Here is a 27,992-nt window from a genome sequence, read left to right on the forward strand (position 1 = left end):
AAAACAGCGCTCAGGTGATGTTACGAATACTATCCATTATTTATACAGTCTATGGTTTTAGTGCAAAAAAGTACATTCTGAAAACGTTCACTTTAATGAACTATCTTTTTTACAAAAACAGCTGTTGTATTTTTCGACATGATGAGTCTAATAGTGGGCAGAATATTTTATTCTTTAAGCCCTTAAACCTGCTGAGAACACACCTAACACAGGTTACCCATTCACCTGACACAGTGTGTAATGTTTACAGCAAGAGAACAGAGAGATTATAATAATGAAGAAGGTAAAGTTGAGTATTTTGGACCCCCAGCTCCAGAATGAACAGTTCTTGCTGGACTGTGTTGTATGCAGGGGTGTAGTGGTAGTAGTGACAGAAGAGCGCACCTGTTACGCATGCACATGTACAGTAAGCACCACAGACTGTATAAAATATGGACGTATCTGTGACGTCACCAATCTGTTTCTGAGAGCTGTTTTGAAGCCAGCTGACGGCAGCAGCCATATTGGAAATGTAGAACTCAACCAGGCAGAGTGTGACGTGGTGTGAGCCTCCTAGCCAACAGCTATGTGTTCCTGACCAGGAGTCAGTCATGTCCTTATTTGGGCAAAAACTGGTAATCTTAATATCCTCTGAGCGGTCACGTTAGAAAAAAATTCACCCCCCGTACAGTGTGAGCCGATAGAGAAATTAGATTCATAGGGCCAAGCCGTTTTTTGAACCAGGCTGTAAACATGTTTATTAATGCTGCAAAGATCGTCTTTTTTCCATTCCTGTCTATGTGGCTTCTGGTGTTTCTGCAGCCAGCCTCAAGCGGATTCTCGATGAATTGCAGTTTATAACACTTCCGCATTGGCTTTATAGTTTGAGACCAGAGGTTGCCGCTTGGTAAGCTTGCGTACAATATGTGGCTCCTTTCGAAGATTTTGGATCCAGTGTTCCTGCTGTGACAAGTTTACATATATGTAAACTTTAGTGCGAATTGGATCATCTTCTAGTGCTCTAATAGTCTTTATGAATCTCAACTGTATTATGCAAACTGCAAGTAATCTATTTTCTCACTTCGAGGAAAAAAGCGCTGTTCAGGTGCGCTCAATCAGCACTATGACTTTATGCGACCCCCAGAGGACAAATCTGAAATAGCAGTTACTTTTATTGAAAAATTGCAGTTAATGTCTTCTCTGTCATTTTATTCACTTTGCAAAGTCATTCCGTGGGCCGGATTGGAACCTCTGGCGGGCCAGTTTTGGCCCGTTGGCTGCATGTTTGACACCCCAGCTAACTTGACAAAGTTCATTTTGAGTTTCAACAAAGGAGTAATGAAACTCTTTGTTGCTCTTATACACATCCAGTAGACCCGGCTCAACAACAGCTGTCCCTTGAATGGAACTCAGCCTCGAGGTAATTAGATATCATAATATTTAGTTGTGTTGGCCAACTCCTACAAAATTATCTGGGTCTTTCGAGACTAATTCTACTGAATCTAACCTCTAAAAATCCAGACTGCACAACCAAAACAACAGGCTGAAAGAAGCTAAAATGCTCAAGGCAGGCACCAGTTTTTGAGGAGTCATGCACAAGATTAAAGTTAAGGAGCTAAATGAACTTCAGCCACTGTACGATTATCATTAAGATGTCAGCAACTTCTTTTTTATTTCTATTATTTTTTACATATATCATGTTATTAGCTTTACATATGGATTGTGGGTTGGGTTTGGGGTTGGGGCTGGGATTGGGATGGGGGTCTTCGCTTTTTAAAAATGTATTTATTCTATTTTAAGTTGTTTTTATGTGCAGTACTATGTGTTACAATATCATTGTATGAAAAGCGCTTTACAAATTAAGTCTGATTGATTGATCATTTACTACGCCGACCAGTGTTGGACAAAGTCCACGTCTTCATTGCTTCAGTCAAGTATAGATCCTCCTGGTCAAACATTACTCCAATACAAGTGAAAGTTGTTCAGTCAGATTATGACTTGAGTTAAAGTCCTGGAGTACCTGCTTTTAAAAATACTTAAGTATTCAAAGTACTTTTTAAAATATCTCTAAATGTATTTTCACAAAGCATGAGTTCAGTCATGAATGCAAGGTTGAACATTCTGCTCCGTTCTGTTAATCTAGAAAACATGATTTCATATCTAAAAAGTCTACTATGAAATATAAACTAAGTTACTACAAGCACAGACAAGTTCACAATGTTCATCTGGAATCAAAGCAGTGTGTTAGCTCCAGACCTCCACATGCTTTCTCAGGTTAGATGCTGATGTTTTGGAGGCTGTGATGAAGATTGTGTGGTTAACAGATCAGAGATTTACAACAATACAAACAATCATTCTTTATTTAAAATCCTCAAACGTGGGTTTAAAATATGGTCGTGGTGCTCAGGTAGAGAATCATCATCCTTCTCGTTCATCGCCATCATCACCACGACTAAATGAACGCACTGATCTGAAGAACATTTGATCTACGCTCAACCCAGGTACGGCTACACCACTGAAACAAACCAAACACAAGGACACCAACAGTTTACGGTTTTTTATTCATCAGCTGACTTCAAAGATAAAGTAGTGAGTAACTAGAGCACTGGTAGAAATGTAGAGGAGTCTAAAGTATGATATGTATCTTTCAGATGTAGAAGAGTAAAAGTAATAAGTTCTCCCCAAAAAATAATACTTAAGTAAACTTACTCTGTGACTGTCCAACACTGACGCCGACACATTAAAGTGTCCTCCAAGATAAAAAGCGTTTTGCTGCTGTGAAAATAAAGCAACCTAAATAACAATAATATAAGCAAAGTAATATGTTGTTAACAAGTTGCTATACAAAGAAACCATTACTTTCAGCAACCCATTAGTATTCCTATTATTGAATTGCTTAGATCAAAGCCCTATGATTCTACCTGAAATCTGGATTAGAGACTAATTACATTGTGTATAAATTGTGCTGTTCTGCAAATCAAATGGAGTAAATTAATCTGTCATTATAAAGGCTGAGGAGCTTTACATTAAGTGCTCTGTTACAAGAAGTGTATGTCTTCCATCACTGCTTCAGTGTGTCAGTCATGCATGAAATCATGGGGCAGTATGTTTTGTCACAGCTCCCTTAATCTATCATGTGCCCTGCATTATGAACAAAGAGATTTCAGAGAAAAACCCTCAGATTGGAGAAGCTTTTCATTTCACTACAATGCTAATGTAATTTACCAAAACAGAGTTGATTGCAGCCTTGTGGAAGAGTCTACCCTCGGTAAGAGTTATGGGGTGATCAGTCGGGGTTCACACTGTTTCAAGTGAAGATAAAGAGAAACAGAACAAAAACAGTCTACAGCAGTTATTAAGAAAAAAAAACACCAGTGCATTTTCAGACTGTTACACACCACACAACTCTTTACAACATAACACAGGTTTGGTTTACAATGTTGTCTGTGACCTCTGCCCTTACAAGGATACCACACCTGCATACTGGTGCAGCAAAGAGAATCACTGTCTGTCTGTCAAGCTGATAAAACAGATGACAAGTTGGAATCAGGAGCACATTTTAAAAAGAAAAGGTAGATTATCCTTTACTTGTGTTTTGTTTGGACAAGAGAGAGGAACATGATTATCTTACTCGTGTGGGACAGATAAATCCCCCGACGTCTTGGAAAGGTCTTGGGAAAGACATTCGATATCCTAAACTAAAACAGTTCACATATGAGCATGTGATGTCCTGTGACTTTTGTGTGTTATGCAGTGCGTAATTTGGCAGCTGAACTCACTATAATCTGATCTATCTGACCTACATATCATTTCATAAGATAGATCAGCATGGAGGTGCAGGTAATACTTTAAATCAGTGTTTGATATTTCAAAATTGTCTGAACATAAGTAGGTTATATTTATAACACACCCAATGCACAACTGTTACACACACACACACACACACACACACACACACACACACACACACACACACACACACACACACACACACACACACACACACACACACACACACACACACACACACACACACACGTCCTGCTCACGGTATAAAGCTGTGTGCGTGTTTGTGCTTGTTTGACTTTCTGCCTGAGAGCGTCATAAACAAAAACACTGAAACAAGTTTTCAAAGATAAGACAAGAAGTTACAATCAAACGGCCGGTTGTTATAATCTTACACTTTTACTGCTGTCATGATTTTATAACACAGTGTACAGGAGTGGCTACTGTGCGTGTGTCATGTGCTTCCTTGGCAGGTGGATCAGACCAGGCAGCGACATCTGAGATGTGCTCTGAGTAAGTGGCCACATGATGCAAGAAGAGAAAAAACACTTGAGGAGTGCGTGTGAAATTAGCAAGTTCTCACTTTGACCACAAGATGGAGACAAAATTATATTCTGTAACCCTAAATCAGAGTCCTGAAGAAGTGTGGTGTATGAAGCCCTTGTGATGGCTGATTCCCCTTCTTTGAATGACATGAACTATCATTTTGTTCAATAAAGTAGAAAGTGACACAGCAGTTTTGAAATGGTGTGCATATGACTCAGACTCTGCACTTAATACATTAGATACTAGATTTAAGGATTGGACACTAAAGGAATAACAGCTCTGTGCATGATAAAGAAAGGAAGAGAGATGCTCAGTTTTGAGACACTTAAAGAGAAACATCTTTTGGATAAACAAGATTTCTTTCGATATTTACAGATCCGACATTATGTCAATATGAAAATGAAAAATGTGACAGAGGCAAGTATATGTTTTTTTAGGAATGTTTAAAAAAGCATACAATTCGGATGTCATAGGTAAGATTATTTCAGGTTTATATAAGGGCTTATCAAATCTTAAGACACACTCTACTGCATACATTAAAGGAAAATGGGGGAAGGAAGGGGGGATACCATTGGAAGTGTAGAAGCTTGAAAATACGGAGGGAATAGGCCTACAGCTGGAAAATATTTTATAAAACCTTCCCAGAAATCACTGTGAAAAGAACCATCATGCTTTTACAAACACAAACAACTATCATTTTTTGAAAACATGTTTTTATATTTTCTTTTTCTAAATAGGGCTCAGTACAAATCACTAATAAATCTGAAATGGATGACTGAAATTGGAGTGCACTGGAAGCTCATTAAGTTGGAGTCCACGTGTGATATTTACATTATTTTACCCCACTCCTCACCAAATTAACTTCGAGAACTTTGTGCAAGCATTGCAGAAAGATTTCAAATCTGCCACCAAGAGAAGGCACAAATTTGTAACACACAATCATATGACAAGTTTCGATAGCTTGATAAAAAAATCATAATCTCTTTGATAAATATCTCGTTTAGACTTTTATCTTTAAAAAATGGTTACAAGAAGTGTACACTTGTAGTCCTACTTAGCATTAGATAGAATAAATAATGTGATTCAGTTTGGGGTAGAAAAATAGAAATACTGACAGAAAAATAGAAATCTGAGATTAAAGATAGGCTGAGTGATTATCCACTGATTTAAATATAGATCAGGTCACATTCTCTTATAGACAAACACTTAATTTACAAATTGCACCCTTACAAAGAATGAGATTTAGACTGTGCATTGAAAAAGAAGAGAAAACCATTACATATTCAGTTCAAGAAAATAAACAAGGACACGTTCCTTGATTACACCGCTGTGTGTCTGTAAATTCAGAGAAGCTCAAATGTAAACTGGACTATTGAGTATCAACAAAGCAATCTCCCAACCATGAAAGAAACCTCTTAATCACAGAGTGAATGTATGAGTAAAGATCATGTACCATTAAGGACGCTCAGTAAAGAAACAAAGGAATTTAAACTCATAATTATAAAAAACAAATCTTTAGCTTTAATTTCAATAAAGTTTAAATAAATATTTCATCTTGACCATGATTCAGAGCTTTTACAGAGAACAGTCATCGTGGTGAGCGGTGAGGTTGAGAAACGAGGGAAGTGATGATCAGTGAAAAAGGAAATCTGATTGGAACACTTTTTCTCCTGCAAGCTGCTAACTTAACTCTGGACTCACAATGAATCATAAATCCCCACATAAGAGAGACATCCAAAGACCTTCAGTGTTTAGTGTGTACTGATTAAAGGTTTAATGAGCACAAAGACGGTGCTTCAGTTCACTGAAATGTGCTTTAGACGCTCATTGGCATGTGGCCTTAACTTGGAGTCTGCAATGGTTCACCTCAGGCATGTCTGTTTAATCAGCTGTTTGCCACTTTGGAGTGTAACATGCCCGCTTCTCTGTAGGCAGTGTGTGTGTGTGTGTGTGTGTGTGTGTGTGTGTGTGTGTGTGTGTGTGTGTGTGTGTGTGTGTGTGTGTGTGTGTGTGTGTGTGTGTGTGTGTGTGTGTGTGTCTACATGAGTCCGCAGCATGGCTCCTTATTGTTCGGCTGTTCCTCCTCGGGCGCTCTGAGTTTCAGCAATGGAGGATCTCCGCTTGCCTGGGTGAAGTACACCTGGCTCGGGGAGACTTCCTCCACAGGAATGGGGGCCAGCTGAAACTCTACCGGAGCCTGCGTGGTTGTGACCTCGCCAGCTGCGCTAGAAGGCCGCTCCTCTGCGGTGGGGGGCAGGGGTGGGGGAGGTGCTGGGTACTTGTTGAGCTTGGCAGCCGCCCGCTGGCGTTTCAAGTCGGCCAGGGTGTGGTGGGATTTCTCCCGAGTCATATTGTCTGCCCCCTCGCTGTCTGCAGACCCGGCTACAGGTGCAGGGCTGAGTTGGTAGGAGGCGCTGCGGTCCATGAGACCTCCACCAATCCACAGCTCTCCTGGCACAGAGGAGGCCAGAGAAACAGAAGTCCCTCCGTTACCCAGACTGGACACTATTTTCCTGTCTGCAGCCTCCAGCTCTTCTGAACGTGACGTTGCATCGGCAGCCGCAACCTGAGGACCACGTGTGACACTGATCAGCTTCATCTCTTTGAAAAGTGAGTCAAAGTGAGACATTGTTCTTAAAAACACCCAGGACCCTGTTCTCACTCACCATTGTGGCATGCTGGTGTAGCTCATTATCTGTTTGTCGGTCCTCGTCGTCGTCCTGTGGCTCTGGCTGCCGCCCACGCTCCTGCCATACCATGGCCTCTTTGTGATGCTCCCGCCGGTACAGACTGGAGCGCTCATTCACACTGACACGTCGCACCACCTTACTGTAAACACAAACAAGAGAGAGAGCTGAGTAAAGCACTAAACTGCTCCAACTTTGTGTTGTTGTGTGTTTTTCACACTCCTTTGAGCTCTCTGCACAAACATCCACTCTCACCCTCGACTGCCTGCGCTTGAGGCTCGTCTTTGCAGCGTGCCCTTCTGCCGGTCCTGGCTCTTCATGATGGCATCGTGTTTGTGCTTCAGGTCCATCAGTTTGGCTCTGACCTCTTCGTCCACACACACATCTAAGAAGGTAAAGTATTAGTATAGTGAAGTATTACTCTCAACATAACAAAAGGTGGCTGCCTTGTCTTACCCAGAGGAGTCTCCTCCAGGATGGACTTGGTGTTCAGGCTGGCTCCATGGGCCACCAACAGTTCCACCATTTGGATCTATGACACAAAAAACAAACAGAGTCAGTGATAGGTTCATGAAGAAAGGTGGAATGTTCTGATGTTTTCTTTGCACGCAGTACGTACTTGACCCCAGCAGGCGGCGGCGTGCAGCGGCGTCCAGCCATCAGAGTCCTTCAGCTCCACCTGAGCCCTGTGCTCGAGCAGCAGCTCCGCCACAGACATGTAGCCGTTAGCTGATGCTATGTGAAGCTACAGAAGATAAGACACACATCCTTTATTAAAGTCACAGCACTTAAAACTGTGAGTGTACTCTGAGGTCACAGATGTGGATACTTGTCCCTCTCACCAGTGTTGCTCCGTTATCGTCTTGAGCGTTTAAGTCCACGTCGCTCTGAACCAGAGCCTGAATGTCGGTGACCATGACCGCCTCTTTCGCCTCTCGACATTCATCGATACGGTCCTGAGTTATACCTAAACACACACACACACACACACAAGTTATGATTCTAGTTGGCACACAAACACTAACAGTCTGAGCGTGAAGCTGTCTTTGGTTTATTTTTGGCTTGGTCTGTTCACTGCTGTGTAACACCTGATATCAAATATGACAGATTCATACAGGGGCGAGGACGTCTTTTAAAAGAATAGACAATATACTGTCATGAATCTTCTTTCTAAAAGAATTAAACAATAAAAAAATCAAACATCCTCTGTAGGTTTAAGAAAGATTACAATAAACAGATGAAACATTCAAACACAGACAGCCTGGACTTTACAATGATTTAAAACATACTTGTAATCTTAATTTTTTGTAGCTTGTTTCAGGCCTTGTGTGCAAAACGCTCTCTTTCCTAATCCCTCCTAAAACTTTTGGAACAATCAGTTGCACAACATGCAGCGGGCAAGGGTTGCAATTTCCAACCCCTGGGATTAAGAGAGGATAAGTGGGAGGAAATGTTGCCCTGAATCTCTTTGTGAAAGAAAATCTGATTAATACCTTCAGCTTTTTAGTAACACACTTGATGTGAGCCTTGAAATTCAAAGATGCCAATTACACACTGTTTTGACCGTCTCTGAATGTGAGTTTATACGTAGTTTTTAAATTTAGGGTTTATGATTGATGACCGCTTTTCCTTTAAGGTGGAGAAACTAACATTGTGTTTGATCTGACTCCATTTACTGACCCTGTTCAGCCATAACCATCTCCAGCAGCTCCAGCGTGGCCTCATCCTCACAGAGGTCATAGGGCATGTTTCCGTCTGCATTTACAGCCAGCAGGTCAGCCCCACTAGAAGCACACACACACACACACACACACACACACACACACACACACACACACACACACACACACACACACACACACACACACACACACACACACACACACACACACACACACACACACACACACACACACACACACACACACACACACACACACACACGACAAACACAAGTATGTACACACCCATGTGCAAAGACAATCTGAGCAGCAGTGACACACCCTGACAGAATATTCATTTACTTGCAGTGTGCTTCTAAAGTCGAGCTGCAGCCATATTTGCATCCTGTATGTAAAGCAGATCCTCTCACCATAGTTGTGTCAGTTCTCAGTCTAGATGATAATATCCGGTTTGCCTGAATCTTAGAGTGAAGCTACACATTTCTGCAAATAGTTGTGACATAAGTCTTACAAACTTCTGAATGTCTGCATTTAAAAGAAATGTTAAGACATCTGGAAAGACTTTCTATCATATCAGTGAGAATGGAGGAGCGCAGCTCATGGGTACACTCACGACTGAATCAGGAGCTGCACTAGCCCGGTGTGTCCGCAGGTGGCAGCAGCGTGCAGCGGAGTCCACAGCTCACTGTCACAGGCGTTCACGTTGGCACCAGCATCCAGCAGGCACTGCACTACGTCCACAAAGTCATCGATGCAGCACTGAGGAGGAAGAGTTGGGTATTAAAAAATATACATATATGCCCATCAATGCAGCACAGAGGACACAGAACAGAAAACACACTGCAGGCATGATGAATTTATGGCAGCTGATAAACAGCCTCATGTAATAGAAGACATTTGCATGCACGGCCTAACCCTCTGCTGTGCAAACACAAAGTTTTCAAGGGGAAGAGCAGAGTCAACTGATTTCATAAAGAGTCCTCTGTGCACACAAATACCTCTCTCATGAATTCATAGCAGCACATGTAAGAGGTAACTTGTAGGGGGGGGGGGCAGTGCCCATTTACACAGTGAAGATTGTCTGTCTGCAGTTTTACCTGGTCTTATTATGAGTTTGTCTAAATCTGACTGACTTATCAGGAAAGAAATGTCATCCACAGCAATGTGTCCTCACTTCAAACTACACATGGTGGGAACAAATCAGCCAGCTCATGTAAACTGACTTCAGATTGGTTCAGACACAATAAAGTACAAACTGTTTAAGTTTGTTACTTTAACTCTCCCTGTTCCATTAAAGTTACTAACATAGACCTTTCTGAGGTCCCTGAGCTCCCTTGTCTCCTAGGTTCCTCTGAGCTGCTGTAGACGTCCTCCTGCTGTGGACAATCCAGACTCCAGCTGATACTGACGTGCTGGACTCCAGCAGCAACAGCTACTACTACTCGTCTCATCACTATCACCGCTCCCTCTCTCTCTTATTCTCCTCTATCCCTCTTTCCACACCAAACTCGGTCTCAGCAGATGTGTGTCTAACATGAGTCTGGTTCTGCTCGAGGTTTCTGCCTGTTAAAGGAAGTTTTTCCTCACTGTTGTAACTAGCTAAACACTGCAAGGTGCAATGCTCATGGTGGATTAAGGTGGGGGTAAGACTGAGTCTTATCCTGTCTTGGTGTTGGGTCTCTGTTCATAATTTAACATAGAGTGATGTAGACCTGCTCTGTTTGTAAAAGTGATAACGTTTGTTGTGATTTGGAGCTATACAAATAAAGATTGATTGATTGAGTACGCTCTGAGCTAGAAACTGTGACTGCACTGTACATAAACACACATCTGCTGCACACAAAGGGGCCGGCCATGTCAAGGTAAGGGCTTGACAAAGTGTGTAAAGCTGTGCTTGTGTTAGCTGCTGACCATGTAGGGGGGAATACCTGTCTGTGTGTGTCTGTGTGTGTGTGTGTGTGTGTGTGTTTGTAACCGGGAGCTAAAAGCGAGCTGAAAGAGTTCTAACAGGGTATGTGTTGGCCTTTCAGACATCACAGTTGGCAGCCAGGGTGTGTGTGTACCTGATGTAGGGCTGTGAGTCCGTCCTCATTGACCAGATCTGGGCTGATACCACCGTTAAGCAGCTCCCTCACTGGAAGAAGAAGAAGCACGCACACGCACACGCACACACACACACACACACACTGAAACACACTGAAACACACTGAAACACACTGAAACAACACTGCAACTGACTCTGAGCATAGTCCTTTACAGATAAACATTATAACCCTTGGCCAAACTGTATCTGCTCATAAATAGATAAAAGGAACTCGTTCGGTGTGTGTGTGTGTGTGTGTGTGTGTGTGTGTGTGTGTGTGTGTGTGTGTGTGTGTGTGTGTGTGTGTGTGTGTGTGTGTGTGCAGGTTAACAATGAACAGAATAAGTGTTGCTATAATTAGCTTTGATCCTGTGGTGTACATTAAAAGCAGTTTAAACAAATAAGGTTGACTGTGTGACGTCCTATGGATGAATTATGCATAAATAGCTTCCTTTACTCCGTGTTGTATGGAGCAGCATGTCAGGAAGTCAACACAAAACAAGGAAGCCAAATGAAGCAGTCACTGTCCCCATCCCAATCCCCCCCATGGACTTCAAGGTCCTCAGGTGTGCGGTGACTCAGTGTGTGAGTAATGGGACCAACTATTGTGGCATCACACGTTGTATGGAAACAAAATGTGCCATTACATAATACAAAAATAGTAGTATGTAATTTGCATGAGTCAGATGATGTTAATCCTTTCGATTATTGAAATGAAGAGCATGAACAACTCTTCAAATGTGCTAGAAGTAATTACAGGAGGGATTGCCAAATGTTGCCACTTACAAATACATGTACTTCCTGTTTTCCCTTTCCAATTAGATTGATTTGTTCAATCTTAACAGAAAACTACATAAACATTTACATTTAATCTAGAGCAGGACAATCCCATCCTTAATGTGACCAAGTCTGTAATAAATTCAGAGTAAGTCCCACTGACAGAAAGTGGGTCTTTCGGCTTTGTCAACCCCACACCAGAGCTCTCCCGCACTTGAAGATTTGACAAAAAACAAAGTTTCAAACTATTTATTTTTTAATGGGACCACAGAGACTAGAGGTCATGCCAAATTGGTTTGTTGAGTGTGGCTACCATCAGCACCACCAGCCTTCGGTTAACATCCACATGCCTATGCTCGTTCTTCAATGTCAGTTTAACCAGACACAGCCTACATACAACCTTTTCTCCTTTTTTATTGCTGTGCCAAAAGACTCCCTCTGTCCCTTGTGCTTGTTTACATCCAGGTTGTAGAGCATTGTAGCGCCATGGCAGTAGCTATTAAGCTACCCAGATGTAAACAAGCACAAAGGACAGATGGCGTCTCTTGGCACAGCACAGAAAATGGAGATCAATTTGTATGCAGGCGGTGTCTAGATTAGGGATGTTAACAATTCATCGAGTATCGATTAACTGATTGTTAAGAACTTACTCAAACACGTTTTTCTGTTTTCAATTTTCTATCACGTGGAACAAACATCGCGTGGTCTCATATTTGGTTCAGCTATCAGGGAGGTGTTTTCAGTTTAAAGCATGTTTCCATGTGAATCAGCTGACTGAAGGTGTTGAGCGCACAGTGGAGACGCTCAGCTGGGGGATGCGGCTGAGTGACAGGTCTCCACGAGCGCTTTTTTTCTCCACCAATGGACTGATTATGACTCAGTTGCGCTCCCGGCTGACATCTGACCGCGTTCACATGTTTATTTTTCTCAATAAGAACGAGTAGACAGAAGACTGGACACTGTGAGTCTGAAATATGTTTCTGTTCAGTTCCCTTGATGAAGTCTGAGCCTTCACATTTATGACTGTATGTCCGCAGAGATTACGAGCCTGCTCCACACGTTGATATTCAGCGTGTTTAACATTTTGAAAAACCTCAATATGATCAGTAGATATTCAATACTGTCAGTTATATACATTGTGTTGTGAAGGAAATTTTGATTTAGGGAGAAAAAAAACACATTTGGCATTGTTTTTGAAGAGGAAAACGTTTATGTTTTTTTTAATAATTAATCGATAATTGATCGTTAACATTTCCAAAGATTGACCACTGAAAATACTTGAAATTTACATCCCTACTTCAGGCCTACACTATTAAAAATATGAATTATTTGTTGTGACCGGTAACTGTGGTGCTGACTAAAATTTCAAGATGTTTGATCATTAAGTTGACTAAATGTGTACATGCTCTGGACAGCACTAAGCACTCACACACCAGGAGTGTGCATACTCAGTGAGTCAGAGGGTGTGGAGGTTGGGATTGAACCACAGTACCCCCTGGCTTCCTCCTCTGATGTGTGTTTGGTACATGTTGGGTTAATTCCTGTGTTTTCCTGTTTCAATGCTTCAATCTGACTTTGTAAGAACCCTCTCTGTGGCTTTTTGCTGTGGGTGTGGGAAAGTGTCTGTGTGTGTTTCTACTAACCCTCCTCCAGGTCACAGCGTGCAGCAGCGTCCAGCAGGGTGATCGTGTTTGGGAATGTAACTCTAGTGGTCCTCGCCTTCTTCTTTTTGTCTGCTTTGGCCCTCGACCCTCGCACCGCGTCCTTCTCCATCTGCGCCCACGACTTCAGCTGCTGAGCGCGACGCTTCTGGGCGTGCTTCAGGCGCTCGGTGGCGCTCAGACGCCCGACGGTGGCCATCTCAGACAGCAGCTCACCGTGTTCTGCTGCCATGCCACCACCACACTTATGAACTGTCACTGCAGCTTTGTTTTTCTCTTCCTGTTTCTCTTCAGGATATTGAATACAGGTTCAGGTTCCCAGATTTCTCATATGCTCCCTGTGCCCCTTAGAGAGGCCCTTCTGTAAGGCCAAACAAGCCTACGTTAGGGCCTGTGGGAGCAGAAACAATGCTGCAGTTTATCTGTAAGAATATCTCTTCATGTAAAAAAGCAACAAGCAAAACTGTCCAAGTACGATGAGACAAAACGGCTTATGTTGTGCAATCAGACGGCAGATATCTACATGGTTTTAGAGGAAAGCAACATATGAAGTAGTTGCAACGTCTCTTTCCCATCTTCAATACGATAACTTTTATGGTTCCAGGGAAAAAAGGTGAGAGAAATATATCCGAAACATCACCATCCAAGCTGTGGGTTGTAGACAACTACCAGTCCTCACATCCATATCAACAACTTGGGGAAGAGAGAAAAAACTCAGACTTATCTCCAGGTAAGATACTCCATCTTGGTTTCTAATCCTGAGTGTTGTTGAGTGTGTCCAAAGTCCAACAGAGGGAGAAGTCTCAGAGAACTCATAGTGAGAAAATGGATGAGGGAAGGGCACACAGTTAGAAAGCTGTAGTTAAAGATATAAAGGTGCATTCACAGGAACACGAGCCTATTTGAGTTGCAAACAGAGGTGGGGTTCACGCGTCCCTTGGTGCTGAGTGGAAACTTCTCCAAAACAGAGTTGATGTTGTTGTTGGTGGACTTTCAGCAGGTCTTCAGAGGAGGGAAGCTCTGCTCCAAGGCTCCATTGCTCAATGACGTTTTTTTTCTGTCTGCAACTGTGGACAGGAAGAGAAAACGTGAGTGCTGTGTTACAGTATAATGTAGACACACTGCTCTCCTAATCCTGTTATCTTTAACCCCTGAGCTCCTTCCCCCTACGCCCTCCTCTCCCACTCCTCTCCTGAAGGAAACCCGAGACACTGGGACGCTTTTCATTAATGATTGACACACCCTGCAGCCTGACACACACTCTTCTCTCCTGGCATACACACAAGGCCAGACATAGTTGTGTAAAAGTGGTTTAATAGCAGCTTTGTGACACGTTTCAGTACAAGTACCAGCCCTGCTAACCTCACTCAGCCCTCTTATTACCTTTGGTCAGCTTCCTAGCGGTGTTACGTGGCTCACACACTCGCAGGGCTCTTTCCAGGCTACTCATTTATTATTTAGGACCAGGCCTGTGAGCGCTGAGAGGAAGGTCAACGAGAGGCACTCAGTGAGATAGAGAGAGTGACGGACAAGACCGAGGTCCTGGGCCTCAGAGCCGAGGCAGCAAGCAGCAGACTACACGACAGGGTGGGAGGCTGTGGATTAAAGCGCTCAATAAATCAGCTCAGGAAACAGAGGCAGGGCGAGTGATAATAACAAGGCTACAGGCATCTTGTTCCTCTTTTCATATTTATCCCAACCAGGCGACAGAAACAGGCTCCAAGCTCTAGATGTTTTACAAACTTATACTGATTCTTCATCACCAAATATGGCATGTTAAGGATAGACACACACATACAAAGTCTAAAACACACATACAAATCTGACTCAGGATCTGACATTACTAGTAAAGTGCAGACACAGGAATAACAAGCTTTAAATCATGGCCCTGGTATGAGTGGGCTGATGAGTGTTAATATAAAAGTGCCGGGAAGAGGGAAAGACAAAGAATTGGTAATTAAAATTATACATTTGGATAAGTTTAAGATCAATATCAGTTGAGGCTTGTATCTGTAATGCAGCTGGATATTTAATCAACTATGATTTATGGAGATGGGATTGGGATTGGGTGGGATTAAGTAAGAGTACTTCTTCCTATTCCTTTTCAGATACGTAAACCAAATAGGCATTTGACAATCTTCTATTTTATTATGCTTCATTTCTTGTGTTATATTATCACTTTCTGAATCACCCTTTTGCTGTCTGTTTACATGTTTGAAACTGAAATCTAATCCAATCCTGCAAAGATGCTGAAATAAATATGGTTGTGGTTCTGCCTGTCCATGCACCAATCCTACAACCAATTGATCAAAACCAATTAAAAGCCTCAATAAATAAACATTGTTTCCTGTGACAACACAGAACAGCATAGTGATTCTAGTGACTGTAACAAAAGTCAAAGCTGGAAAATGTTAGCAGTTGTTTCTTCCACACTTTTATCTTATCTTGTGTAAAAACAAGTGCAGTTGAAACATCTCTCCGACTCATGCTTCTTTGATGGCTGTGTGGATACGGCCTTACAGTTTGACAGACGGTTGTTCACCATGAGTCTGGTTCTTCTCGAGGTTTCTGCCTGTTGAGAGGAACTTCTTCCTTTCTGCTGTTATCAAGTGTTGCTAAAGGCTTGCTCTTGGTGGACCAGTGTTGGGTCTTTATGTGCTAAATATCTGACTGTCTGATTGGTTGATCGGCTGATTGACTGATTGATTGATGAAACAGGTATATAATAGGGTATAGTAGTGTGTAATGTAGTCCTGGTCATGCCCAGGCTAAGAGAACGCTTTATGTGAAGGTGACAGGATTGGGAAGTGGCAGCTGTACTCAAGTTTGCAAAGACTGAACATTTTTCATGCCTCAAGTTTGTTTGAAGGATTTTTTAGTTAGTCTGGTGATGCAAATCTGGTACACAGCTGATAAAATTATGAAGTTTTGATAAATATTTATTTAAAAAATAGACTTTACTGTGGAATTAAGTCATCTAATCATGATTTACAGAGTGGGAGCCTCCAGTCTTAAAAGTCAAGATTAGAAGTCAGTGCGGAAGTGTTTCAAACTGCAGTTCCTCATGTGTCCACTTGAGTCTGGCTGCAGAAACTCCGATAGCAACATACACACCCATTCAAAGAAGACAATCTTCACAGGAGAAATAAACATGTTCACAGCCTGGTTCAAAAACTGTTTTGGTCTGAGTTGCTCATTTCTCTATCAGCACACACTGTGCGGGGGGAATTATTTTATAAGACTAAAGGCCCGCCTTAACTCCACGTCTTTGTGTCACACTAGATTGACTGAAGTTAGGTTGGGTTCAGCGTTTCAAATATGGGAACCGCAGATAAAAAGCTTCAAAACTCCTCTTCAGAAAAGAGTTGTGATGGAGACTTTGTGGATTTATTATACAGTCTACGTGATTTACAGATCTGTCATGAACCATTAGGCGTGGAGGTGATTACAGTTGTTTAATCCATAGATAATCCATTCAGTCAGCAGTGATGAATGTCAGCTCAAATAAAGGAGAAAGTATAAGTAATGTTATGAATACTCAGGACTCATAAATGCAGTCAGTCTATTTACATGCATTGTTTAGAGACCTTCATGTCACACTCCTGTTAGCCCTTCTCCTTGGAAAACTACAACCTCTCTCTTGTCTTCTGCTATTTGTCCCCTTTTTCTATTTTTAGCACACCTGACCTCTTACCCTTTGTCACAAGCCACAATGTAAGGATTTCCTCAGATTGAGGTAATAGCTTAACGCTACCCCACAGGCTGGTGGGCCACTGTGAGGATTATTCGTCAACAATACACACGTGAACGTGGACCAGAATTGCGACATATTTGACGAATGTAAGCTTCATGTGTGAGAGTTTCCTCCTGCAGGAAAAATGAACATGCTATCCAAAGTCTGTGTTCATGTTAGAAGGTCAGTATGAAACAAACTGAAGCAGCAACACAGGCCCGGCACATAGAGTTGGTTTTCTACCTGTGTTTAGTGAGTGTAGGTAAGAAAAGTGGAGCATGTTTTGTGGTATTTTAAGGGGCTTTAGAGGAGAGAGGATTAGGTAAATGGGTGAAATCCCTGCAGGAACTTAACTGCTGCATTAGAGGGATAATGCCAGACGCAATCTGAAAGATCAGTGGAATAAAGATCTCAGTCTCAAACGTCTTAAACACTGCTATCATGCAGCTTACAAGTTACCCCTACTTTCTCAAAGGATCCATTTGATTCTGTTTTATTACTGCTCACGTCAGACTTTTTAAGAGAAACAAAGACTTTGATTTGAAGTGAAGCGGTGAGAACGGCTTCTAAAAAGGTTGTTACAATACACATCAAAAACAGATCAGTTGCTCTCTTTTTCTAGTCTGGAGAAATATTTACATTTCTGCACACAAAATGCTCCGATGTCCATTTTATAGCTTGACTAAAGTCCGTTTTAACTACAGGTGTCGGATGAACAAGCAAGCAGCGTGAAATACTCTTTCAACTCTCACTGGGAGGATTTCAGAGGCAGGAATTTTAAGCATACTCAGTTTAATCACCTTCCACCGACGCAGTGTGGCTGATTGTGTTTGTAATCTCACCTTTCTTTGACTTGCAATTCTAGGCGTTATAACAATTATTCCAAAATACCTCTGTCTCTTTCCTTACTGAGATTCATGTGAACGAAGCCCCGAGGCTACAGTGTGTGCTGCTCACTGTGCAGATGACTAATGTGTCTCTACTGTCTCCATCTATTTTTACTCTGGGGACAATCAGAGCTCATGTGACCATAACAAAAAAACTGTCTTCAAAAGAACACGCTGCCTCGCCCGACTGCAGGGTGTGTGCTCACCTGACATCGCTGCTGAGCTTCTGTGCACTCAGCTCCAAGTGTTACATCAACCTATAATGATCCACATTAACACCAGAACTGTCTTAGTCTATATTAATGAGGCTGATTTTTACAACTCCTGTAAGTATTTACATGCTTGTTCAGCAGACAATCAATCATCCTCGCAGGACGTGGCTCTCTAAAAATCATCTGTCGGGTCACTGGTGAGGTCATCAGCGATGGTAATTAGGTTTACACATTACATAACCTGAGATTTAGAGGGATGAAAAGGCTGTGTGGTTGGATTACACCAGCGAAGTCACGCTTACAAGGATCCACTCATTGTCCCACTCATAATACATTAACATGCACACACACACACCAAAACACACACACAGTCAGGGCAAAGGTCAGTGTTTTTCTGATTAGCTGTCTCAGCAAAGTGAGACGGACAACTCAAATCTGAGTCTAAGCCAATCAGTGCGGGGTATGTGAGAGTGACGGCTCAGACGGTCCGATGTTTACTCTTCAGTCTGGACTGTCCCCGTCCAGCAGACACATCATGTCCCAACAACAACGCAGGTCCAAACAAACATGTGTATCCATCAGAAGTAAAACAGTCCTGCTAACAAACTCTGTTCCTTTACATGCATGGAACAGAACTTTTCTGGAAGAGGGGATGTAAAGGAAAGGGTTAAACTGATAAAAGGTCATACAATATGTTCTTATTTTGTGCATTGAGACACATCTTTATAAACTAAATAAACCCTCAGAGGTCATACCTCATGATCTCCTTATGCATGTCTCTTATTTCTAACTTTTTCGTCCAGGCTGTCTTCAGGTGTCCTCTCTCTAAACCGTGTACCCGTGGTGCCATCATTCAGACTTCACTAAACAGTCAAAGGTTGTGGTCAGAAAAAGACACAAGAGGTCAAAGGTCCTCTCAGCATGGGGTGGATGTCTTTATGTGACAGTCTAGCAGCTCAGTGGTTCTCAGCGTGCAGTCTGACACTAATCAGCCTACTACAACTCACGCACACTCACACGCAGCGAACTGGTTACAAGAATGGATGATCCAACAGGACGAGGGCTGACCAACCAATCACATCTTGATCATCACAAAAGCAGTACTAAGTTATTTAGTATGAACAGTCATGCTTTCTCTCACAGTGTGTGTAGATTTAAAGCCTGAGTATAGTGCTCATCAGGGGCTAGGTGTTACATCCATTTATAGGTTAAAGCCATAGACTGTCTAAATAATGGACGTAGTATCTCTGACGTCACCCATCTGTTCCTGAGCCCTGTTTTGAAGCCAATCGGCGGCGGCGGTGGCCATATTGGAAATGCTGAACTCGACCAGTCATAGTGTGACGTAAAGAGGCGGGGTTTGAGCCTCCTAGCCAAAAGCTATGTGTTCCCGTCCGGGAGTCAAGTCAGTCGTGTCCTTATTTGGGCAAAAACTCGTAATCTTAATATCTTCTGAACCGTCGTGTTAGAAAAAATTCACCCCTCGTACAGTGTGTGCCAATAGAGAGATTAGCTATGTAGAGCCAAGCCGTTTTTTGAACCAGGCTGTAAACATGTTTATTAATGCTGCAAAGATCGTCTTCTCTGAATGGGTGTGTATGTGGTTTCTGGTGTTTCTGCAGCCAGCCTCAAGCAGATTCTGGATGAATTGCAGTTTATAATACTTCTGCATGGGCTTCATATTTTGAGAACGGAGGTTACTGCTTGGTAAAGCTCCTGTGAGTAATTTTTGAACCGATTACGAATAAGACTGAATTTAATATAATGACTCTTAACAACCCAAATAAATCAAACAAGACCGTTGGCATAAAGAAAGGTTATATCCTATATAGTTTTTTGAATACCTAAAAGCTCTGACGGGGGTAGGTGTCAGACAAAGTGAAGTACATTACGCTGCATTTTTTAACATTGTGCTCTGTAAAGAACCTCGATGAGTCATACCTTCGACTGTTAAAAAACAGCAGAATGACATCTTTTTGTGAAGAAACTACTTTTTCATCTACAGGACAAAATTTGCAAATAGATAAGGTAACACTTTGTCCACGGGGGGCGCCAAAATCAACACAAGTCAGAAGTTGCTCACAGGAGCTTTAATTCATATTTGGGATTAAGGACGATTTTTATTCAAATAATTTTCAATTTAACTTCCTCCACTGCTCCCCTTAGGCTCCTGTATGTTCCATTTACATACAAATATAGATCTGTATGTTTTAAAAGGTGTAATTGACTTATCATTGGAATAGACATAAAGCAATACTAATGCTAGGGGGCGCTGCTCAGAGTCAAAAGTTGCTCAAAAGTAAAGAAGAAAAACCAAAAGTTAATGGAAAAACAAAAATTTGACATTTTTAGTTTTTATTCTTATTCTACTTTTATCTTAATTATTTACCTATTATAAAGGAAAAGAAGAATACATTAAAATTGTGAACAGAGTTTGTTGTGAATCTATGAGTACCCTCAAATTAGTTGGTGTCAATTTGGAGATTTAAATAAACCTGCTTTTTGGATTTATTAAGGATTTAGAACGGACATGATTCAAACACAGGTATTGAATAAAACACGAAGAACAGTGAATACACTAAGGATGTTACAAAATGACTAATTTGCTAGTCATTTAAACAGAGTCTGACAAGTCTAAAGGTGAAAAAAGACTTGAAAACAATGTTTTTAACACGGCGAAACACGTGATCACAGAGTCTATGAGTAAACAATGTCCACAGGTTTGTTGTGTGGCTAACATTAGCAGAGCTAGCACCACCAGCAGAGTCAAAATAAGCCACACTGCATCACACTACAAGAAGCCGTCTGTCATCTGTGCTTGTTAACAACCAGATTAAAGTCGTCATATTAATGGCAAGGCATTATTGATTAGCCCTATAGCTAACAGTATTTACTTATTGCACCTCATGTCATTGGCACTATATTTAACAAAGTATCAACACTAATTTTACTCAGATTGTTTAGGCCTTGTAAGAAAAGCGTCTTATTTGTTGGCACATCTTGCTTGAATTAAAGTACTTTTAGTACAAAAGTAAGTCAAAGGTACATTTTCAGCAATCAGGTTTTAAAGCTAAGTCGCCCAAACATCAGAAAAGGTTAACTTATTTTCTAAGTCTGCTTTAAGAAGGCAAACAGGAAAACAGGAAACCAATAACCAGAGAAGTTTCTGCTTAGCACACTAACTTCATGACTTAACACATAGATGCATATTAAGATATATGAATCAATTGTTTCTGGGTGAAACTTATAAAATCCAGCAACATATCCAGTCTCACCTGACTCGTGTATGTCTCTCAGGTTCATCTCCACGCTGCTACAGGCCGACAGAGAGCTTGTTGTCTGCTGTCAGTGGATGGAACCACCAATGTTAGTCAGGTGAGTCTGAGTCTTATAACATAAGCTCCTGCACAAATGAGGAATTTGATGGTGGCTCTAAACCTTGTGACTCTGAGTCAGACGGAGCGCAGACAGACGGACGGGAAAAGACAAGGTGAGATCACTGCTTCACGGCGAGCAGCACGAACGGCCTGTGAGGAACATGATTTAACATTATGTGTGTTTGGAAAATGTCCCTGCATCAACCTGACATTTGTAGACTTTTTCCACCTGATGACGCAACAGGAAGGGTTGTCCACATGTGCAGAGGAACACACACTTTCATTCAACAGCTGGATGAATAGGGCCCTCTGAATAAATGCACACACAGGCTGTGGCTCATACAGAGGGTGGTACCTGTGTGTACAAGCTTGTGACTGAACTTATAATAATGCACCGGTCTAAACTCCTGCTCAGCCTTCACTCTGACTCAGACTGTATAGTGTATGGACGTAGTATCCGTGACGTCACCCATCTGTTTCTGAAGATCTGTTTTGAGGCCGATTGTCGGCGGGAGCCATATTGGAAATGTTGAACTCAACACAACTGCTGTCTGATTGTGACATAAAGAGGCGGGCTTTGAGTCTCCTAGCCAACAGCTACAGTGTTCCCACCTGTCAATCAAGTCAGCTGTTCCTCTCATTAGAAGACTCGTAATCTAAATATCTTCTAAATTGCCGCGTTAGAAAAAAATTCACCCCCGTACAGTGTGCCCCGATCGAGAAATGAGCTATCCAGACTACACTCGTTTTTTGAACCAGGCTGTAAACATGTTTATTTCTGCTGTAAAGATCATCTTCTTTGAATTGGTGTGTATGTGGCTTCCGGACAGCCAGCCTCAAGTGGATCCTCGATGAAATGTAGCTCTAGTGAAAGTTCAGACAGGAAGACTATAAAGCAACCACAGCAGTTGTTTAACTCTCCTCTCCCTCGTTCAATAGCTCACCCGCCTCCAGCTGCATGCTCCGGAGCTGTCATTGGTTAATCAGCAGCGGCTGTCATCAATAGCTCAGTGGCACGCCCTTATCGTCAGCAGATCAACTTTCTGCTGTCTTTTTAAATGTGTCTCTCTCTCTCCAGCTAGTTCCTTCTTGCATTGATGGTGTGCACCCCTCCACCTCCCTATCTCCACCTGGTCTCCACAAAGTCTTCAATTCCTGGAACTCATCAACCACCACCACCAGAGTCTGGACTTTAGGGGGATTTCTTCTGCTGCCAAATTCACACATCCTACGCTCACCAAATTATCCCAATAGAGTCCTCATGCCAAAGATTTCTGTCAAGTTTCATTATTCATTAAGTTGTAATAAACTTCTTTTCTAGTTTTAGCTTGTTATCTATTCTGTATACTGCTGGACCTGAGTAATGTGTTTCTTTCCTTCATGTTTTTTAAATGTGACTGAATGACAATAAAGTGAACCTTGAACCTTGAACCTTGAAATAACATTTGATCTTCAAACTGTGTCTCTCCTGATTGAACTGCAGTTTTTAGCACTTCCACATTGGCCTCATATTTTTAGACCGGAGGTTGCCGCTTGCTCTGACTCCAGCAGCAGAAACAGGCAGACAGCGTTTTGTGCTTCATTCATGGTTTGCCCTGACGAGACGACATGATTCAGCTGTTGTGTGCGGCTCATTGAATCAAACAATGCTGAGTCAATGCAGCTTGATGGTTCGGGAATGATCCTGCTTGCTATCTGAGTCGCTGCCAACTGGCCTAAACTGCCTGCCTAATACTCAGAAAGGCTGTTTATTCCTGTTCCTGTGAAACTTCAACTTGTTTCAGAGAGGAAATACGACTTAAAGTGATCGCTGTTAAGTATTCTGTTGCCGGAGCAAAGCGGACTTTTGAGGATGAAACCTTGGGAAAGAAAGAAAGAACAAAGACCTCTGCAGCAAGAGAAAGCAGGAGGGGGATCTACTTGAGAAAGGGCGGCCACATTAAGTCCTGTCATGTGTAATGGTTTGAGCCGCTGCGTATGATCACTCAGCAATTTCAGTAATGCCACAGAGCAGCCGGAGTAGAGTAAGCTAAGGGGAAACAACAGAATCGCGTGTGTGTGTGTACGAAGGTTTGCAAACAGATTTGGAAATTTTAGAGACAAACAGACGGGGAGTCGCTGCTTTTTCTGGATGACAGGATATGAAATGAGAGGGCGAAAGGATGTGGAGGAAAGCATGCGAAGGAGATAGAGGAGAACATGAGGAGGAGGAGGAAGGATGGGGAGGGGACAGCCTACGTCAACTCCTCCAACGTAGGAAGCAGGGTCACGTTAGGCAGCCGCAGAGATGGAGAGAAAAGAGAAAGAACCTTTAAATCATGCCCACGGACCAGATTATGAATGTGACGTCCTCTTGCACATTTAAAGACATGCATGTAAAAGAGGAGGAAGAGGAGGAAGGACGGAGAGCAACAAGGGGGAGTTTACAAAAGAAGGAATGTAGACAAGAGAGCCAAACCTTTAGAAACACAGTTTGACCTTTGAAGAAATGTTGAGTCATTCACCGGACTTGTCTTATCATAATATTATATTAGGATGGAAAACTGTTTTTGCAGTGAGTACATCACGTTCCACTCTGGGTTCAGGTTTATTGCGGTCTCCAGTGAAGTGCTTGTTTAGTTGAGATAATCTGCAGTTCAGTAAAACATGCACTTCTTCTATCTGAATCCAGTCCTCCGTGTAAGACCACAAGGGTTACAGTCATAAAAGTACCAGTCCAACCTTTTTATGATCTCCTCCGTCATCTTCCTCTGCGTTTCCTCCGTCACACTGAGCACTACGAGCTAATCTTGGTCTATATTGGGAGACCTGCAAATATGTGACCATTCATACTCAGGAAATGCCTTAAAGAAGTACTCTGACCACACATGGCAATATTTGTGAGCAAGACCGGCGAGACCGGCCTGAGAAGAACGGACAACCGTGGGTTTGTTTTGGTAAATAAACGGGTGATTTAGTTTTAAACTCAAGTACATGTTCAGTTAGCAAAGGTAAACAAACACTAAATCAATGAAACATGCTGGTAACAGTCAGGGTCCGGGAGGCAGACACCCTCTCTACTTTTAAGAGTAGGCTTCAAACTTTCCTTTTTGATAAAGCTTATAGTTAGAGGCTTGGACCAGCTCTTAGTTATGCTGCTAGAGGCTTAGACTACCGGGGGAATTGACACACTGGGATCCTGTCTTTCCCCCTCTCTCCTCTTTCTGCCTGTCTCTTACTTAAACTCTTCCTGTCCCATTAAAGTTCCTAACCATAGACCTTTCTGGAGTCCCTGAGCTCCCTTGTCTCGTAGGTCCCTCTGGGTCTCTGCTGCTGTGGACGTGCCAGACTCCAGCTGCTGCAACTACTACTATTCATCTAACCACTACCATCTCTCTCTCTTCATCTCCCTCTATCCCTCTCTCCAACACGGTCTCAGCAGATGTGTGTCTAACATGAGTCTGGTCCTGCTGGAGGTTTCTGCCTGTTGAAGGAAGTTTGTCCTTACCACTGTAACTTGCTAAATGCTGCAAAGTGCTCTGCTCATGGTGGATTAAGATGAGATCAGACTGCGTCCTGTCTGTAAGATGGGACTGGATCTTATCCTGTCTTGATGTTGGGTCTCTGTTCATAATAGAACATAGAGTACGGTCTAGACCTGCTCTGGAGAGAGTCTGAGGATAACGTTTGTTGTAGCTTGTCGCTATGTAAATAAAGATTGATTGATTGATTGATAATTATTACAACCACAGAAGATTGAGGTTGCAGCTGTTTGCTGTTCTCTTAGTGAGCTGTAAATTATTGTCTCTAAATGACGAAACAAAAAGATACGAATCATGACATACGGAGCTGCAACTGGAGTGAGATTGACTTTTCTGCAGGATAATTCATGAACTGGTAATCTTCAGTCAGTTTGCCTAATCTGCAATCTTATATTATTCCTGCATCCTGTGATTCTCTCTAAACGTTGTACTCATCATGTTACTGTTCATATTACTTGTCTAACCACCTTATACCACCTTATAATACACAGTAAATCAACAGAACAAACAACCAGCCATAAGAACAGTTTCTTCCCCCAGGCTGTCACTCTGATGAACACTAAACCATAACAGTGTCATACCTGTTGGATAAATACTCTCTGTAAATATACATGTAAATACACAATGCAACAATTCTCCAAGCAGAATTCCATATTTCTATTTTTTGTACTATTTAACTACTATTTTTATAATGTAAAAACTACCTCTGCTACTCACCACTGCACTTTATCATATTATTTTAGCCTGTACATATTAGTCAAGCCTATTTGTTGTTTCTTTGTATTTATAGCTAAGGTTATTGTTATTATATTTTTTATTTTATTTTTTATTGTAGTTCTTATTCTCATTCTTATTCCTATGCCTTGTACAAAGAGAGCACAGTTTACTAAAGTCAAATTCCTTGTGTGTTCAAGCATACTTGGCGAATAAAGCTGATTCTGATTCTGATTCTGAGAACTGGACTACAGGTGCAGCTTGAACCTGGATTTAGAGCTGCATCTTGTAATATAAAAGTGTCATATAACTGATTAGATCCATTGCATCTATTTTATCACTGATAGTGGCAGCATTGATCTCTTTATATGTAATCCATTCGGCTGAATTATAAGGTAGAATTAATGCCAGAAAGCTCATTTTGATCAGGTGGACGCAGCCTGCACCACCCTCAGACTTCCTCTTCGGGGATGGAAGGATAACTTTAAACGAACAACCTTTCATTATACCTGAGGCTCACTTCTTAAATTCTGCCATAGACTTTTCTTACTATTTACACACAACTGTTGGTGTCCTTGTGTTTGGTTTGTCTCAGTGGTGTAGCCGTACCTGGGTTGAGCGTAGATCAAACGTTCTTCAGATCAGTCTGTTCATTTAGTCGTGGTGATGATGGCGATGAATGAGAAGGATGATGATTCTCTACCTGAGCACCACGGCCATATTTTAAACCCATGTTTGAGGTTTTGAAATAAAGAATGATTGTTTGTGTTGTTGTAAATCTCTGATCTGTTTACCACACAAACTTCATCACAGCCTGCAAAACATCAGCATCTAACCTGAGAAAGCATGTGGAGGTCTGGAGCTAACACCCTGCTTTGATTCCAGAGCAACATTGTAAACTTGTCTGTGCTTGTAGTAACTTAGTTTATTTTTCATGGTAGACTTTGTAGATATGAAATCATGTTTTCTAGATAAACAGAACGGAGCAGAATGTACACCAGACTCAAGACCGACCTTTTTAGTGTCGCTTTGAACTTAGTTTTATTCTTATAACAGTTTTATTTCACCTTACTTTATTTATTTATTAAATAGTTCAAATTTTAGTCACTTTTTTAAGTGTAGCATCTTAGTTTCTTTTACTTGTTTAATATTTTAGTGTTTGATTAATTTATTCATTTATTTTATTTTGGTGAGTTTTATTTCCTGCGTTGAGTTCAGCAACTTCTTTTTTATTTTTCATTTATTTAATTATTTTATTTTCATTGTTATTATTATTATTGTTGTTGCATATATTGTGTTCTTAACTTTAGGATTATGGGGTGGGGTTTGGGGTCGGGGCTTGGGTTGGGATTAGGATGGGGGGCTCTTTTTATTTTTATATTTTTAATTTATTTTATTCTAAGTTGTTTTTATGTACAGCACTTTGTGTTACAATGTCAATGTATGAAAAGCGCTTTATAAATAAAGTCTGATTGATTGATAATATTATTATTATTATTATTATTGTTGTTGTTGTTTATTTTACTTATATATATGTTTAACCCTTTTCTCTGTTTTTTTTATAATTATTATTACCTTTGTTATTTATTTTTTTGCTGAATAGGAGAAGTTGACTGTCAAGTGTTATGCCTTTATTTGTACAAAATGTTTATTTTTTGTAATAAAACAAACAATAAACAAAGTAAAAAAAAAAGAAAAAAAAGAGAAGGTAGAATTAATCGATCACTTTTGGTCTCAGTAAATAATCTTAAATCGGATGTTTTCCTGCTCTGTTGTCCCACACAGAGCAGGATTATCTGTGTAGCGGTCTGCAGACAGGATCAACCAGAGGGCTCAACAGGTGGCTCGTCTGACAGGTAACGACCGCAGCTCGTTTAAGCTACCTGGCTCCATTCACCGGGTTAAAGATAGAGTTAATACCACCATGTTTATCCCGTGAGGACGACTCTAACTCGGTGTAACACATTTTCAGAACACTGTAGAAGCTTTAAAGTCTGCTTTTAATGATATTCAGTCACGCTAACGTCACTTTAGCCTCAGGTTAGCTCACCTGTTCCGCTACACGGCAGCTCGTGCGGCTGGTGGATTAAATAATCTCTGAATAAAACTCACTTTGGTTCATAAAGAGAGGGGAACAAAGCAGGTACGGTGAGAGGAAGAGTGTGGGGAAGAGTCTCACCTGAGGAGGTCCTCGGTGTGTCTGCAGCAGCTCTGCGGTAACTGAATGCTGTCCTCCTGCTGCTGCTCCGTCCAGACCTCCGGGGAAATGCTTCACCATAACAACCGGACCTGCGCCCTCTCCTCCTCCCACAGGACGAGGGCCAGCAGGGGGCGCTACAGTCTTCAC

At 41.7% G+C, this 27,992-nt stretch overlaps 1 protein-coding gene across 2 annotated transcripts; it reads right to left on the minus strand.

Moving 5' to 3' along the window:
- Window positions 1-4,737: 4,737 nt before the first annotated feature.
- On the minus strand, window positions 4,738-27,940 carry ppp1r16a (protein phosphatase 1, regulatory subunit 16A). Of its 2 annotated transcripts, none has more exons than XM_034706103.1 (11): window positions 27,825-27,940; window positions 13,184-14,268; window positions 10,744-10,814; window positions 9,294-9,439; window positions 8,679-8,782; window positions 7,841-7,965; window positions 7,618-7,743; window positions 7,455-7,530; window positions 7,254-7,383; window positions 6,978-7,140; window positions 4,738-6,877 (listed from the first exon to the last, which is right to left on the minus strand). In XM_034706103.1, exons 2-11 carry the CDS (start codon window positions 13,431-13,433, stop codon window positions 6,350-6,352), a joined length of 1,719 nt encoding a protein of 572 aa, XP_034561994.1. In that variant the 5' UTR covers window positions 13,434-14,268; window positions 27,825-27,940; the 3' UTR covers window positions 4,738-6,349. The 2 variants fall into 2 exon arrangements, with proteins under 2 accessions (XP_034561994.1, XP_034561995.1); XM_034706104.1 differs by lacking the exon at window positions 27,825-27,940 and adding an exon at window positions 14,585-14,724.
- Window positions 27,941-27,992: the final 52 nt, after the last annotated feature.

Source organism: Notolabrus celidotus, chromosome 17 (genome assembly GCF_009762535.1).
Source record: "Notolabrus celidotus isolate fNotCel1 chromosome 17, fNotCel1.pri, whole genome shotgun sequence".
Classification (NCBI taxonomy): Eukaryota; Metazoa; Chordata; class Actinopteri; order Labriformes; family Labridae; genus Notolabrus; species Notolabrus celidotus.